This window comes from Lepisosteus platostomus, chromosome 4 (assembly GCF_059453375.1).
Source record: "Lepisosteus platostomus isolate fLepPlt1 chromosome 4, fLepPlt1.hap1, whole genome shotgun sequence".
Taxonomy (NCBI): Eukaryota; Metazoa; Chordata; class Actinopteri; order Semionotiformes; family Lepisosteidae; genus Lepisosteus; species Lepisosteus platostomus.
In genome coordinates this window covers 33,166,034-33,183,560 of record NC_142614.1, presented here as the reverse complement: position 1 = coordinate 33,183,560, position 17,527 = coordinate 33,166,034, and the positions used below count along the sequence as shown (strand labels likewise).

Genomic DNA, 17,527 nt, shown 5'->3' with positions numbered 1-17,527 from the left:
GGTAAGCTACACTATTTTTGAAGAACCTTATTTACCGTTGGCAAAAGAGCTGACACGTATTATGTGTAGAGAAAAAGCTGCTAAACAGCTCGACCTGCTGCCCCCCTCCCCCTGAAAGACACAGTCATTCATAGAATTATTGAAATGAAGGATTATATCAAAAGTACACTGATGGAGCTCGTTAAGATGAGCAGATGTTTTTCACTGCAATTAGATGAGTCTGTAGTCGATTTGGCCAATTTGCTCGTTTACATTAGATACGAGTTTGAGGGCATGTCCCATGAAGACTTTCTGTTCTGTAAACCGCTACCAACAGGAACTACAGGAGAGCACGTATTTCAGCTTCTGAATGAATTTATGTAAGAGAATGGCCTCGACTGGATAAAATGCATCGGAGTTTGTACAGACGGTGCTAGAGCAATGACAAGGCGACATAACGGTGTAGTTGCACGAATTAGATTGGTTGCTCCAGAAATTAATGCACGCATTACAACATCCACCGCGAGATCTTTGCCGTCAAGAAAATGCCTGACGATTTAATATCTGTTAGACTCCGTTGTGAATTGTATCAAGGCTCGAAAAATTAATTCACATCTGCTTTGCTCAACTAAACAGGCTCACCCCTCTCACTGAAATGGTGCTTTTTTATTAGTTGTTGTTAATGTTTTTTTTTCTGTAAAACACTTTGAGAAGCCACCTTTAAAGGCGCTATATCAAATTATAGTTTATTAATATGATATTTATTATATGTATGTGTGAGTGTGTGCACGCGCGCTCATGTTGGTCTTTGAGAATTTCTGGGGTTCCTATGAGAAGATGACTTGTAGGTGGTACTTGGATGCTTTGGTTGGATTAGGGGTGGTACTTGGTCCAAAAAGTTTGAGAACCACTGCCATACAGTATAGTAAATCGGCTTTAGAATCACCATTTGTCTTTGTTTTGCTTTAACAAGAGGGCAACTCCCCTAAAGTAATGCATTATAACTATAGTATTATACACATGGCCATAAGTAGCGCAGATCTTATCATAACCAATTTAAAATTAATGTGCAAAACAATGTTTTAATAACTTAACATTACAACTATAATTGTCAGTAGGATGGGGCTGTGAATGTGAAAAAAAGTTATTTCTAAGTCCACGTGGACATTGAGGTCCATGAAATGAGAGTCTGAGAAAAAGAATCTTTCTATAAATGACCTACAGTAAATACATTTTTCTACTATGTGTTCATAAATCATTATACCCATACTCTAGGTACTGAGTATTTCAGCATTGTTTCACAATGTAGGGTTGGGAACGGTATTTCCTGTTTGAACAGCACAGTGTATCTTGCTGTTGCTCTGTGAAATTCATAAACCTGTACACAACAGAAAACTGTTCCAAGAGCTTACAGATCAAGTACAGTCATGTTTAATAAATAAAAAGAACCAAATTTCCCCTGGGCGGATGGCACCCTGGTACAGAAACTCCTTGTATAAACACAAAAGTTTGCTCAAATTAATCTCACGTGAATATGTCTCACTTTCTTTTAGTCACAAACTAAACTTTAAAATATTTCAAAGGTAAAACATTTTATCAAAATCTGTTTCAATATACATTCGTACATTTTAATCTAAGTTAGAAGACAAAAAACAGTGATGAAATTAATCATACCATACACATTACACAACAAATATTTTATAATCACTATTATATTTCAAATTCTTTATTTCATTAATGTTTTTAAGCACCTATTTTCCATATTAGCTGCAGATCCTGAAAAAGAAAATCATTACTGGCACCAAATATTCCAAAGCTCAAACTGTATTAAAATCACTGGACACTCACAATATAGGATATTAATTATTATTACAGCCAAACAATGTATTTGGTGCAATAAGAATCAGAAGATTCTCAAAGTCTCATAAAGAGACTCACAAGAGCAAGATCGCTCTTTCAAGCTCTCATTTCTCTCAGATTTAGATGGGAAAACAATTGGTATCTTTTAGTGAAATGTCATGATAATACAGCCGTATTATTTAAGTTAATGTTAAATAAATGATATATATCTCAGCATCTGGTGAATCTTCTATCACTGAAGTCCTCACGCTGGCACACTCATCCTAGCTTAGCCATCAATAAAAAGAGCAGTGCTGATCACTGCCATGTTGACTTGGCCCTGTGTGAGCAACTATCTAGTACTGGCTTGGGGATAAATAAGGGTTAATGTGTCAACCTGTAATACACTACCTGAAGAACAATGCTTTTTTCTTATGTTAATAACAGATCCAGGGATAACTCAGAAAAGGGGGTTTGCAGAAACAGAACCGCAAAAAAACGTAATAAATACCAGTTCTGACTCATTTACATACAGACTTTTAACTGTGTGCAAAACCTGCTTTTATTTAGGAGCTCAAAGGTTAAGGTAAATTGAAATAAAGGGAGGTGTTATCATTTACTGTGGACTTGCTAATGTGGCTGTAAAGCACTAAAAGAAAATTACTTTTTCATTTAGTAACAAAGAAATAATAAAAGCAACGCACTAAATGCTAAGCCAGTGGTTCTCAAACTGTGGTACGCCAGATGACCCTGGAAATTTGTTGTGTGCACTGAAAAAATGGGAATTAAAAACTGAATAATAACAAATTATGTAAATACGTCATCGCTAAATTACTTAATCGGTTTCAGAAATCTTGAAACAGTTCATATATTCTATTTTAATCAAATTAGTTTGTGTCAAATACGCAGCCTACGTACTTAGCTACTTAGCGTATCCAGCGCGCGCTAATACTTGAGTGTTCATACTCCCCTCGAGCTTTCAGACACAGCTTAGCGCCATATTCGCCGACTGAACAAGTGATCGAAAATGAATACCTTGCAAAAATCAAGTATGTCATGGCTGAAAGGAATAGACGCCAAGAGTATTGATGCCACGTCCAATAGATCATGCACTCCCGTTGAGAACGAGGAGGATTATACATCGGCCACTAGGGTTACCATATTTGAACATCAAAAAAAGAGAACACCCTGAGAAACTTTCCTATTGGCTTATCTGCGAAGGGGGTCGGGATGAAGAGGGTTTTCAAAATATCCCCCGTTTTAGCTTCATTGGCAAAGTAACGTTGATGATGTTTAACTGTGAGAAATGCATAAATCTCCTCGGCTGCAATAAAAGTAACCTCTGTTTTGCTGTCAGATTTGACAAAATAATCTGTTAATTTGGTTGACGAACTCTGTCCTCGAATTGCCTTTTTGTGTCTGAAACAAAATAGGGATACTTTCGAGGGAATGCTTCCGCACTGCACAGACTGGGTAAAGACACTATACTGACGCCCGATTTTGCTCTCTCATACACGTACAAGACGACGACGTACAAGTAATTCGCGAAGCGAACTAGAGAAGTTAAGAAATTCTCTCTCTTTCTAACTATCTTTAAAATTTGTGTTAATTATTCTTCATGGTGAAAATAATGGTGTCGAAATCCCGGACATTTTTGGATATTTGAAAATTCCCTCATAGAGGTCATGTCTGGGAAAATGACACATAAGTTACCATACACTAGGGACGTAATGGTAACCCTATCGGCCATCGACACTAGCTCTGCTGCTGAACCTGACATTCCGATCCAAATTATCTACGTGCTCAGTGTTATTTTTATTATATTTGTGTGTGTGCCTGCGCGTTCATATTGGTCAGCGAGATTTTCTGTGATTCCTATGTAATGACTTTGATGCTTTGGTTTGATCAAGGGTGGTACTTGGTCCAAAAAGTTTGAGAAACACTGTGCTAAGCAATCACTCCAAAAAATAACTACTTACTCAGATACTCTTGTATTTAATACAGTTAGCACATAAATGCAGATAAAGCTTAATAAAACTTTTATCAAAGAAGAAAGATATCAATGTGAATCCACAAAACAAAAGAACAAGGTACAGCAGAATTACCCCAGTATTTCTAAAGTGAACAGCATTAAATCTACTTCTTACAAGTTATTAATCATTTTCTCACGCAAGAAACAATCCAAATATTCAGAATTTCCATTAAAAAATAGTATTAACTGAAAATAAGATAAAAAGTAAAAGCAACTATAATCCATTTTAAATAGAAAATAGGTACCTGTATATCTAACAAGTGTTTTCTATGTACACAAGAAAAGCACAAGCATTTGTTCAAACAGAAAAAATCCTCAGGATATCGGAGAGATTAATCACCTGAACTTGAATGATATCACTCAACAAAGAAACTTCCTGATTGCACTGTTATATAAACTTGCAGAGACTTATCCCTCCTTGTAAATGGTATTAATGACACACAAAAGTTAGGAAACTTCACCTTTTGAAAGCAATTCACTGCCACCATACAATTTGCATATGAAAGGTGCATGGCATAGTATTTCTGACATGGACCTCAAGATAAAAAAAGACATGGAACTAAAGTTGCAACAGACATCCTTCCTAATGTCAATATTCTACATCAAGCTATCATACTTTTGTGTATTCTGATTTATTGCAGAGAAGAAACAAAGTTTTCTAATTCAAGTCAAGCACCTGCCGAGCAAATGAAACTAACAAAATTACTATTTTTGTCATATTATTTTAAACCTGGATATTCTTCTACATTGTCAAAAAAGTCTGTTTGATCACTCTACATTTTTATGCATTCCTTGAAATCCTGAGTCTCAAATCTGATCATTCCAGATGGTTTGTTAATTGTTAAAGGGTGTTGATCTTATGATTAGTAACAATGTTTGACTGCTGATGGAAGATTTGAGAAAGAGGCAGCAGCCAACTGTGTTAAGCAGTTGTCCTTTTCTTGTCCTAATCACTAATATCACTGAAATTGATGCAGTCTGAGACTAGTTTCTTAAAAGTTATACTGTATCTTTTCTGCAGCCAATTAAGTGTTTTTCCATTCTCTGAATTCCAAAGAACAAAAAAATACATGAAATCTTTTAGCCATTAAAATCCTTTTGTTTTACTTAAAACATACAGTATATTATAGATGGATATTAATAACCTTTGTGAACAAACTTTGCTTTACCAACTTAGAAACGTATATACTTAATAACATCCCACATTAAAATATTAGTTATAACACTTTGAAAGCTGCATGCATATTGTTATAAAAGGAATATGAAAGTTACAAAACCACCTTTCATTCACATGCTGTCACTTGAACAAAAGTTTCCTAACAGGACTTCTGATGTTCATGCCATTTTAAATTTTTGATAAAATGTTCAAAAATTATAAGGTATATTGACATTATAATATAAATATTTTAATATAGTTTATGTTAAAGATGCAGCTTTTCAAATTAAACATCTGAAACATATTTTTTTTTGTTTTGCAGCATTTTTACTGATAACTAAACAACAAATTAGTCTATCACCGCTTTGTATCAACATCAAATTTAACTGGAATACAAGGTTTTGTCTCTAATTTAGGCCAAACTGTTGAACTACTGCATCAATTGAAAAGCTGCAGGCTTTCACAAAAGTTATCCTGTTCTATTGCAGAAACACAACTGCCTGGCCCTGCAGTTCTTCCTTAGTCATCCCTATGTTTTTGGCTTCTGAGCATGTGGAAAAAAAAGTCAACCTGCAGGCAACAAAACTGTGTAATAGTCACCAGCCACTAATACTAAGATTAAATGGGCAGCAAGTACTATCTTGTGTTGCAGAATATGCATTTATATTCTAAATGATTCAGGAAAAACACTGAAACAATTATTAAAATAAAACAGACCAAATAACATCTTAGGGAGAAACACTAGACCAGTGACTGCAATGCTGGTTGCTCCTAGTTCTATTATTTTTAAGGTACATTGGCATTTGGTTTGAACTTGGATTTATGGGTGCAGTATTATACTGAGCTACTGTAGAGTGCTGATGTTGGATGGTACCACGATGTAAGACCCCGGCGATCCCAAAATGATTGTAGCAAATAATGTGACTAGCTGGAGAATACATATAGTGTCCAAACAAGCTTATCACCACCATCCTTTTATTAATACCTAAGAATCAATCATCCACACACAAACAAATGAAAAATATATAATGAAAAACTATTATATATATCAGTGGAAATACTTGTCCTGCTGTTTTCTGGAATTCTGCTCAGACAGGTACCCTGTTCCAAAATAGGATGCTGGCACAAGTTCAGTAATGATTTCAAAAGGCTGTGTAACAAAAGACCTTCACTGGGGTGGACTGAAAAAGTTTGGAACTCTGTACAGTAATCACAAATGTTTATAAAAAAAAACAAGCACTTAAGGAAACTTAAAGATCCACTGAAAAGAAAAAAATACTCATCAGGTAAGGACACTCAAAACATGTCCCATTAAAATGTAGTATACATCCCATCTGGAAGAGCTCATATTATTGATTGGGCTAAACAGAAGAACTGTCAGAAGTATCACTGCACACTGAAAAGGTACCCTCCGATACAGATCCCCAGAATCAATAACAAAGAGAAATAACTGCCGGATGGTCCCAATTTCTGAATAACAAGAACTCGGTTGATGAAAAAATTCTCTACCTTCACTGGGAGCCAGCACTACTGGATCAAATAGGAACAAAGCTACAGCAGATGGCTACAAGATTTAGTGACTGCCTGTCAGTTGCCTTTATCTCAAAACTGTTAAGAATGCACTGAGGGCTCAAAGTATGTGGTTGATATTTGGTAACTATGCCCACAGGAGCTTTGTGCCGCACTCAAAGCTACTGTTATTAATTTTATGGGCAGAGTTCACATTACGCAGAGTGACATATCAGCACTTGCACGCTCCAGTTTCATTTAACTAAGTTTGTTCTATTGGCAAGATAAATTTGTTTTAATTCTTACTCAAATGCTGAGGCATGTATTAAAGTAAGCAACATCAGGAAGATCTTCATGAAGAGATCCAGTAGGGATTCTTAACATACTCCTACATTAAAGGGATACTGGGTGATGTTTTATAACATTTAGAATATTGAAATATCTTATTACAATACATACCTTGCCTTGCAGAATTATTCATGACCCTTTATGATCCTTGCACAGTTGCACATTTTGTTGCATTAAAGTGTGCAGTCGTGACACTTTGGAATAGCAATTATTTGCTACATACATACTCCACACATTTAAAGCAAAAAAATAAATACATAATATGAAAGAAAAAAAGAAATGTCAATTGCATTAAAAATATGCAAAAGAATACCGACCCTTTAAAAACATTTTTAAATGACGCTGGATTACAAATGATACTCACATATCTTTTGCCAATCAGTATTTTTATTGCAAGCTCACATGCTCAAGCTAAAATTTTTACAGATATCTTCTGACAAATTTAGTTTTTATAAATTGTAGCTAGAGCACATGGGTTTGCAAGAAAAATACTGATTGGCAAAAGATGTGTACCATTTGTAACACAGCATCATTTGAAAACTTTTAAAGGGTCTGAAGACTTTTGCAAGGCAGTGTATGTTAGACCAAGACCAAATCATGTTAGAAAGGACAAGAAATTGAGTGCCACTTTAGTGCTTCCCCATTTTGTACCACTAAGGGGCAAAATATTCAAGTAGTGAGAAAAATAGTGAAATGCAGGATTATGCAATAATGTACTCTTAAAATAACAAATAGAGCACACCGGCCCATGTCTTTTTAAAAACTTCTTAATAGGGTCTCCACAAGTCCCCAAAATATTAAACTGCCTGTTATTATTCACATTCTGAAAAGGGAACAAACTTACACAAGCTTTTCAGCTCCTTGAAAGGACAGACTACAAAGTTTAAGTGAGTAAAGCTCTAAAGGATGTATCCACGCTATTCTGGAGAACCATAGAACACATTTTGAAAGCTCCCAGGAAACCCCTAGTCTCAGGTCTCCAGGAATAGAACAACCAGAACAAACACAGGAGAGAATTTATTTGCACAGACTTCAGCTGAAATAATACTGGGGCCCAGGGACTATTGCACAACTGCTTCATGCCTGAACTCCTGGAGGCCTCACTGTCACCGGATGAGAATGAAAATAGCAGCACATTAGACTGTGACAGCTGGCCAATGCTCTCCAGAGGAACCATTGGAGAGGTCCAAATGTCACACACCTCCCTGCTCCAGAGATTAAAATCATTCTAGGGAGTGAAGGCAGATTGAAACAGTCCTTTCTCCCAAGTTAGCGTGTTGTATTACATCCAAAAGAAATCAGTCAAAATGAAAAACAAAACAACCTTATAAAATGGATTTTGCAATGGAGAATTGCTTCCTCTCATCTGCATAGTCGCTTAATTGCCCTGTAGTACAAGTTTCATTCCATTATTGCCACAACAGGCAGTCTCAGAGCCTTTCCATGCATTTCCATACATTTTTTTCAAATAAGTAAACTAAATGTTCTCGTTTTGCTCATCCTTTCTCTTGTCAATGCTCTACAAAAAAAAACTCAATGACAGAATATTATAACTTCTAGAATAATTCGATATCCTGTAAAACATACTACAGTAGCTGAAAACCTCATTCACCTCTTGAATGCCTGAAATGCTGAGACCAATGACAAATTTTTATATTTTGCTTTAAATCACTTAAGACAGTGCTGTTCCCTTTAGGGAAACCAGGATAAGATATAACGTCTGGAAAAAATGTTGTCAGTTTCAATGCCAGCTCAAAGTTTAGATCACACAACATATACCTAATCAAAAGAACAGGCCGATTCCATAAAGGCACTTCCGGAGATACACTTAAACAAGCAGTAAACTTTGGAACGTGGCTTTCTTCTTGCAAAACACCCTCTATTTTCACTGGTGCTCCATTCTCTCCCAACACAGAAATGACTGCTTAACAAAAAGAATAACAGGAATAAAAACTGACAGTATTTAGTATAACTTTATTTGACCACAGTTAAACATCCTGAAAAATATTCAGTGCACCAGAACAAACTCAACGGTGCTGACAGCAGCATCTGACCACATTCACTCTAAAACTAGAGGTGCAAAGTGAAAGGGCAGACAAATTTATTTAGATTAAAAATTATTTTTTTCAGAAAATAAGGCGAATTAATATGGCAGAGTATGTATAAAAACAATTCAAGAAAAAAACATTAATGGCAACATATTCATTTTTTCTTACTCTTAGACAGCATAACAAAAGTTGTTTTTTTGGCATGCCCAGTATAAATGTGATTGCTATGATGATACTATCTGAATCTTCAATTTCACACTCATACATCCATACTATAGTGTACATGACAGGTCTGCAAGGCTGAGGCTAGACAGTGGAGACCATCTGTGCCCTGTTTACACTGGGAATGTGGACCTAAACTGCTTTAAGTAATGACAATGCATCTAAGATTATTTTTCGTAGTGCAGGGTTCCTAGGCTGTGCCACTTAAAAGCTTGCTGCCGTTGTTTTGACAACCCTGAAATGAAAGATACTACTACTCCCAGGAAATACCTAGAGTACCTAATGGTACCTAAAATCTACCATTGTTTCCATACACAAATATAAAGACATATTCCAGTCATTCTGCAAAAGCCAGTTCACGTTGAAATGGAACATGGTCCATTTAAAAAGCCTGAAGTACTCAAATAATCAAATAATAACAGTTCAATATCCATTCTTTTCAAAAATGCCTTCTCTTTGTGTTGAGGGTCTTCGTCTGTCTTGGGGGAGGGGGCATTGCTGCTGTGTGAGCCAGCCCGATGTCAGTTTGCATTTACACTGTAGTTATAGTTGATCTTCACAATCACTCAGGGTCTCTGGGTGCAATGATTCAGCCCTCACCCAACCCACTTCTGTGCAAAAAGCAACCAGTGGAAATGCAGACTTGGTCAATTAAATCAATAACTGTTGTAATCAGCCCTGATTACCACTGTTTCCACCACTTTAGGTACCTTTAAGTCCTGTAGGAATGTAGCTCTTGAAGGGAAAAATTGTTATTAGCATTTTAATGCTGTATTTTTTGGTTTTGGACCTTTTATCGCAGAGTAGTGTACATCAAGGTTAATATTTTTACTGTTTCCCATACCATATTGTATAAATAACAAAGGGGTAAAGAAACAGTGTTTTATGTTTTCACATACTTTTCCATTAACCTTAACATTATTATGCACAACAACTGTGTATGCCTATAACAAGGATTTAGCCTCTTCCAGCTGCAGCTGGGTGAATGAGCTGAATGAGCCTAACAACCCACTGCATTAATGCCAACTAGCCACAACAATAGGTTTCTCTTTCTGGAAATGGAAGGCAACATGATAAAAATACATGGGATCCTTCTCTAAATATAAATGCAGACATTTGAGCTGTAGATAATGTGGTATCCAAGGAGGGAAAACACATATATATATATATGTCTTGGTCAAAGAAATTCTAAGAATAAGGAATAAAAGGTGAAAAAGTACTGTGAACAAAAGAGAATTAAATCCAATGTCCTACAAAGATAAAATATGGAGCCCTACAGTTGGAGACTTACAAATATCTGCTGCAGAGCAGGAGTTCAGGTTTAAGAATCATAAAATGCCATAATTAAACCTCAAAAACACAGTACTGGAGTGCTGTGAAGCAGCACTTCTCAAGGAGGACTTATATTTCCAAATGAACTGCTCTAATTATTTGCAGAACTATACATGCCGATTTTGGATTTTCAAGGATTGCTGTACTTAATGACAGCTGATGTTTAAACCTAAGAAGTGAGATCCAAATGCCTCCTCATAATCTACAAATACTTCAAAAAGAAATAAATCAAGGCCTAAAAACACAAGGGTGTTTGACTATCCAAATGTTTAGATAGTCAAATACTTAGCTCAATGAAGGAATTACAACAAGGGCTGGAATGATGACAGGACTGAAGTTGCACATTCCTCACATAAAGGATACATCTGCTTGATGTTAAGTAAACTGAGAAGAGTCATGAAGTGTTAAATTACACAATTAGGTTAATTAAGTAAACGAGCTTTGAACCAAATTCAGAGGACACCTGAACCCTCTAGGAACATAATCTGAGGTGTCATACTGCCCTTAAGGCTTTATGACATTGGAAACTGTGACATATCAACTAAGAACATTAGGAAAGATTAGACACAGGTGGTGGAATATTTGCATCTTGATTGCATAAGGTCCAGTGGCTTACCCACTGGATGACCCTTAGGTTATTAGCTTTATTGTTTTCTACTTAGATTTCATTTTATTTCAATATTTTATTTAATTAGATAAGTGATTATTTCTTTATTTTGAATATTATTGGGTGAACTTCTATAAATAATGAACATCAAAAATAGCAATAATTTATAAATTATTCAACAACTTTAGGTCACCAAAATCAACTTATCTTGACACTTCAGAAGTGCTGAAAATGATGAGTCGCAACAGTTTAAAAGTATGACATACTCAAATTATCAATCACTTAACATGTAGCTTTTCCTACGTTCTCAAGCTGAAAAATCAGTCTGGTCAAGAAATCACCTTGATCTTTTCAGCTTACTGTATTCTGATCGCAGGGAAGTATGTGGCCATAACACAGGAGAGTGTTCAAATAACCTCAATATCTATTCATTAAGATGAAAAAGAAATCTGGTATTTCCACCATAAAGAGGGCAAGGAAGTTATGATGGTTTGCATGGTGAAATGTATTACCCGTCACCTTCTTTTGACTAGAAAAATATAATCAGATGATAGTTTGTACATTTTTTGTACCACATGCTCAAATGGCCATTGTAGTTTTAAAGGACATATGAATCATCCAAGACAGTGTTTTGTCTTCCTGGCGAGGTGTTACAGGATATCTGTCAAAGCAATAGGAAGTCACAAGGCATGATGGACACAGGAAACAAAATATCAGAGCAGTGAACTAGAGGATGGACAAGAGAAAATCATTCATTTCTCAAAAGCAATGTAATAAACCTTTGCACAGCTATTAAGTTTAGAAAGTATTAGGAACTTAAGAAAGGTTACAGATAAGAGACCGTATAGTTTCTTAAATGATCAAAGAGATTCTGATTCAAAAGCCTGTTTAGAAAGCTTACTAAATAAATGTTTAGTTTTCATTAATACTATGTGTCTGATGTATTTTGTAAGGCACAAACTTTAAACATAGTAATAGCAAACTAACAAGGATCACAAGGGGCAGTAGTCTCTTCACATTTGGAGTTCAGTTGTGAACTCCGGACATTGTCCTCTCACGCACATCTACTAATACTAGAAAATCCAATAAGCTATAAGTATACTCACTGAAATTTCTTTGCTAGGCCATGTGTTTTTTAAAACAATGCCACAAACCCTCTATAAAAACAAAACAAAGAATAAACAGCTAGGGTGACATGTCAAGGATGCTGTACAATGAGGATTTCAGATGTCCAGAGAAACTAAATGCTTCTGCTAGGTTCTGCCTGGTTCATACAAACCTTACAAGAGGATACAGATTCATTTATTCCCTCACACTGAACTATGGTGTAAACCCCACAGGCTGGCAAGGTATTGGAAACACAGTCCACAGACAGCATAGGCTACTTTATTCTCAGGTCAGTTATTGGGGAGAATAAAGGTTTCTAACTGGAGCCCTAGAGAAGTGACAGTCTGCCTAGACAGTTACTGGGGTGCTATCTGTGTGCAGTTTGTATGTTCTTAGATTGTGTATTTGTGTGGGTTTCTTCCAGGTGCTCTGGAATCCTCTCACAGTCCAAAGACATACTGGAAGGTTAACTGACTTCTGGGAAAACTGGCCCTGATGTGAGTGTGTATACGTCTGCATTTGTGTCTGTCTGGCCTGCGATGGACAGCAGTTAGAAAATGGACTGATTTATACTTTGGAATTGTTTCAGACACCTGCTTGGATTTGAGAGATAACTATACCACATTGTGGAAGTGAATTTAAAACTAAGAACAGGGGGTACTATTTTATCCAGACAGTTATGGGAGTATGGAACAAGCTATGTTAGCTAAGTTGAGGTCTGGCTTCTTTCAAGAAATGACTAAATGAGATCCTTGGATCAGTATTAACTGCCTAACAGGCCAGATAGTCCAAATGTCCTCCTTTCATTTTTAACTTATGTTCTCATTTAATATAGTACCAACTCATTAATAAACTGCATTGTGCATTTAATTCACACAATAAGAACCCAATGGAACACAAGAAAGCCAGTAACCCCTTGCAATCATTACTACTAAAATGATACAAGGATTTTTAATGCTGAATGTAAAATTAGATATATCACTAATTATAAGGCAGGTGTTTCAACTGTAGACAAGCAAACAAAGGATGAAACAGCCCGAGGAAACCAGTTGTCCCCCTTCTTCCACTGTGCCCCTGTTAAATCCATATTATTTCAGTTTATCTGATATTTTTTTATTCTTTCCATGAATGCAGTTAAGTGTAAAATTAAGTGTAACAAAATAATCAATGTACAGACTGACTTATCTCCCATTGTCTCTCAGGGACGTGCTGGCTAATAGATGTTTTGAGCAAATCCTTTTGTACGCAATACTATATTTTAAACTTAAGACTGAAATTTCCACAAATTAATTTGAATTCCGTACATCAACACGTGTTGACAAATTATAGCTGCTTCTAGAGAAGCGGTTTAGCAGTTTCCGGTAGATCGGAATTTATATTTTGGAGAACTCTAGGTCGGGAATGTTGACTGCACTCCCCATTACCGGCACTTCCTCTAACCTGTAGTACAATACACCGAATATAATCCAAATACATCAGAGGACCTTGACATTAATTCCAATATTCATGTTATCATGACAATATATATGTTATGCAAGGCAATCTAAATTAAAAACCTTAAAACGCGCAAAAAAAAACATTCGTGTATATCAGCGGGAGTTCGCACCATCCTACATTCATTAGATATTCCAAACAGGTAACTTAAATACCTCATTCGTGTAACATAAGAAATTAATCAAGTGCTTCTATCACAATGTAATGGGTGCTGTCACACTGCGTTTAATCATCTTTATTAGTGATCATTATCAAACAGTACCGATCGTTATATTAACTTTATAGGTAGCTGATAATGTTGCTCCTAACTAAAGCAGAAATTTAAATTAGCACACTCTACTACTAGCTAGCGAAGACACTTCAACGTAACTAAGCAAAACACTGTTTTTCTGCGATTACTCGGCACCAGGTGTCTCCAATCCAGATCTGGAGCACCGCAATCCAGTTACTAAGTCTTAGGTTGCCAGTTTCGACAGATTTGGGACTCGGAAACTGTAACTTCTGTGACCAATAAGGCCAACTAAGTTAGTCGAGGTAGGAAGGCTACTTATATTTTGGGCCCAATTAATTTATATATTTCTTCATTTAAATCGGATTAGTTAAGCAAATTAATGATTTAATGGTTGATCTGTAAAACCAACTGAACTGGGAGCACATCTAGGGATACGATACCTGAAAATTGTCACATCTTCAATGTATCAAATATTAAGCTGATACACAATATATCTTAATACATAACCGCAAACACAACTGAAGTCAGTGACGCGGCAAAGTACACAACACTGAAGCCACGCATCACAGCTTTGGTGAGAAAATCCGGGGATTCATACATCTGTCACACAGACATTTTTGGCTGAATCCAGATTTCGCTTCCACACTGCAGAGACACACTCACCCGACTGAACCAGATGCTGAGTTGAGTCTGTGAAAGCACAGAGAAGTAAAACCTTTGGGAACTCGGCTGGATGTGAAAGGGCTCTTCCTCACTTCTGAGAGGGCAGAGCAGCCTCCGGGGCCAGCCAGTTAAAAAATACATGATTAGGAATTAATTCCCACTCGACAGTCCGGTGGATGAAGTTAATGCCTTTAATTTCCCGGCTCCGACAAATGGAATTCGTCCCAGCGACACATTAACAGTTTGCGCTCCCTCTTGTGCGTTGTTTCCAGTCCAGCCGCACTAGAAAACCAAGACATGAAGGCTGGGAGCTTTTCGCCCCTGTGAAAAATCGTTCATTCACGCTAATAAACAATCCCAAGTCTCGGTACCATCCGCAGTCAGACCCCCGAGTCAGTGATGTGTCGCATTCCCATACCCGAACAACTCCACCTTTCTTTCACAGCAATTGTTGTAATCGTAACTGAAGAGACCTCCGATATTGCCCACTATCCCTCTCTCAGCCGCCATCTTCAGCTTTCCTACTCAGCTTCCACCTGATTTGCTCTCCCTGAAGCGGCCTCTCCGCCTACAGTGAAGTTTTGCTGCGTAAGGGGAAGTTCAGTCGTGTCGTCATAGGCACAGCTGCGGCCATGAACCACCCTCCAGTGACGGCCTGGCGCCCCCTGGCTTTCGCATAATATTTCCTCACAGACCAGGATTACACTCAATGGGACAAACAACCCACAGAAACTCTGCACATGGAGATCTGTAGAAACATCCTCCGTGTGCAGAGAAAAACACCTAAACACCAAATTTTGGTTTCTAAACACTAATAAATTCTGTAAATGATGTCCTACATTGATTTGATATAGTTCCAGAAAACAATAATAATAATAATAATTGTAAAACTTCAAATTCACATAATTATCACCCTCAATCACTATGTGGAACATTCAGGGCCTGGGCAAATCAGTATTTGGACTGAAAAACAAGTTTATCAAAAATATAAAGGGGACAGATGACATGATTCTACAGGAGACATAATGTTGGGGAGACATATCCACCCACTGTACCCCAGGCTACATGGAGATCATAGTGCCCTCTGTCAAAAAACAATCAAAACTCTTGGGGCAGAAACTCTGTGGGAAACATTGTGTGGTTCAGAGCAAATCACTACATACAACTAGTAAAGAGAGAATAGTCATGTGTTTGGCTCAAAATCAAAAGAAAACAAGGTTTTTCCAGTGTGCAATCTACATTCCACCCACAATGTCCCCTTACTACAGTGAGATAATTCTGCATAGTCTCCATAAGGAGATATATCAATTCCAGGGCCAGGGAAATGTGCTGCCCTGCGGTGAGCTCAATGCACGAATGATGGCAGACTTTACCGGCACAGAGAGAAACACTCATATACTGTATTTGGACAATCCCCCCTGTGGCATACACTGGTCATTTCACACAGGTCCAGTCATGAACAGCACCGGGCATGAGCTGTTAAAGACCTGTCAAGGACTGGGCCTTTTACATCGTCAATAGCAGGACCAGAGGGAACTTCCTGGGTAGCAGGACTGTGTTGTCACTGACATGGACCACCCTCTACAAGTGCCTTTACTGTCAGAGCACAAAATCCACTCTCCGACCAAAGTCAGATCGCACTCTACATCAAGAGAGCTCACCAGCACATAAACAAACTGACACAACACAGCAAACTGTATGACCTTAACCAGGCATATAGATGGGCTACAAAAAGTCTGGACGAATACTAAATGACAGGAAAATTCAGACATTATTAACTACATTCCAAAACACTCTGTATCAATCCAACAAATCAGGCATATATTTCAATTCAATTCAAGCTTTATTATCCCCTAGGGGAAATTAGTTTTATGGCACAGTCAAACACAACACAATGACAAATAAACATCACCAAAAGGGAAGATAATACAGTAGTGTTACAGGATATAAGAAGCAAGAGACAAGGTAGTTACTTTGCATTGTTTAAGACTGTAATTGCAGTGGGAATGAAAGATTTCCTGAGTCTGTTGGTTTTACACCTGGGGGCACAGAGGATTCTCCCAGATGGGAGACGTGTGAATTTGCAATGGAGGGGGTGAGACACACACTCCATTATGCTTTTGGCTTTCTTAGTCACGCTCTGTTTGTAAAGGAGGCTTAAGTTGATTTGATTATTCCCGATTATTTTGACTTATAGTCACTAATTTACCCAGCCTATTACAATTACTGGTACTTAATGTTGCCAAACCAACAAGTGAAGGAGTATGTTAAGACACTTTCAATTAATGATTTGTGGAAAAAGAATAGTTTTATCTACCGTATAGTAGCTGAGTTTCCTAAGAAAGAAGAGTCTCTGTTGGCCTTTTTAATAGATAGTGTCACAACATTATCCCATTTTAGGTTTTTGTCAAAGACCAGTCCCAAGTACTTATAGGCATTGACAATTTCAACAGGCTGACCATCAATTATAGTGGGTTGATGGGGTGTGGTATTTTTCCTAAAATCCTAAAAAATGGCGGTCACGTCATACCATCATGCTAAGCCGTAATATTGTAGCGCCCTCACCTGGTGGTGAGGAGGAGCACCTAGGCACTCAGGGTAACGCGAAGCAGGCTGGGAGTTGTAGCTGGGGGGAGTCTGAGGGTCAGCACGATGACCAGCAGCTGACCCTGCTTATGTAAATAGTGTTATATTAGTTTAAGTGTCCTGTGTAGCTTTGTAAGTGTGTAGTCATCTGTTAACGAGTTACCACTCTAAAACTGTGTACCTGTTCCGTGGGTCCCCTTATGTGTGTGTAAATCCTGTGTTGATTTTGGTTTTGATGGGAGAATAAAAGCAGTCGCTTGTTTTGCTATTTTGTCTCCACTTCAATTCAATTCAACTTTATTTGTCATTATACTTACACAGGTGCATAGTATAGTGAAAAGTGTTTCTCATTAGTCACGCAGGTGCAGTATAT

The 17,527-nt window shown here is 37.3% G+C and overlaps 1 protein-coding gene across 3 annotated transcripts in view; it reads right to left on the bottom strand.

The window, feature by feature from the left end:
• ric1 (RIC1 homolog, RAB6A GEF complex partner 1) overlaps window positions 1-15,122 on the bottom strand; it is a 138,813-nt gene extending 123,691 nt beyond the window's left edge. For all 3 annotated transcript variants that reach the window (XM_088629425.1, XM_088629428.1, XM_088629427.1), the window contains exon 1: window positions 14,569-15,122. In XM_088629425.1, coding sequence (XP_088485551.1) covers window positions 14,569-14,709 — 141 coding nt within the window. In that variant the 5' untranslated portion in view covers window positions 14,710-15,122. The remainder of the gene's footprint in view (window positions 1-14,568) is intronic.
• Between the last annotated feature and the right edge of the window lie 2,405 nt (window positions 15,123-17,527).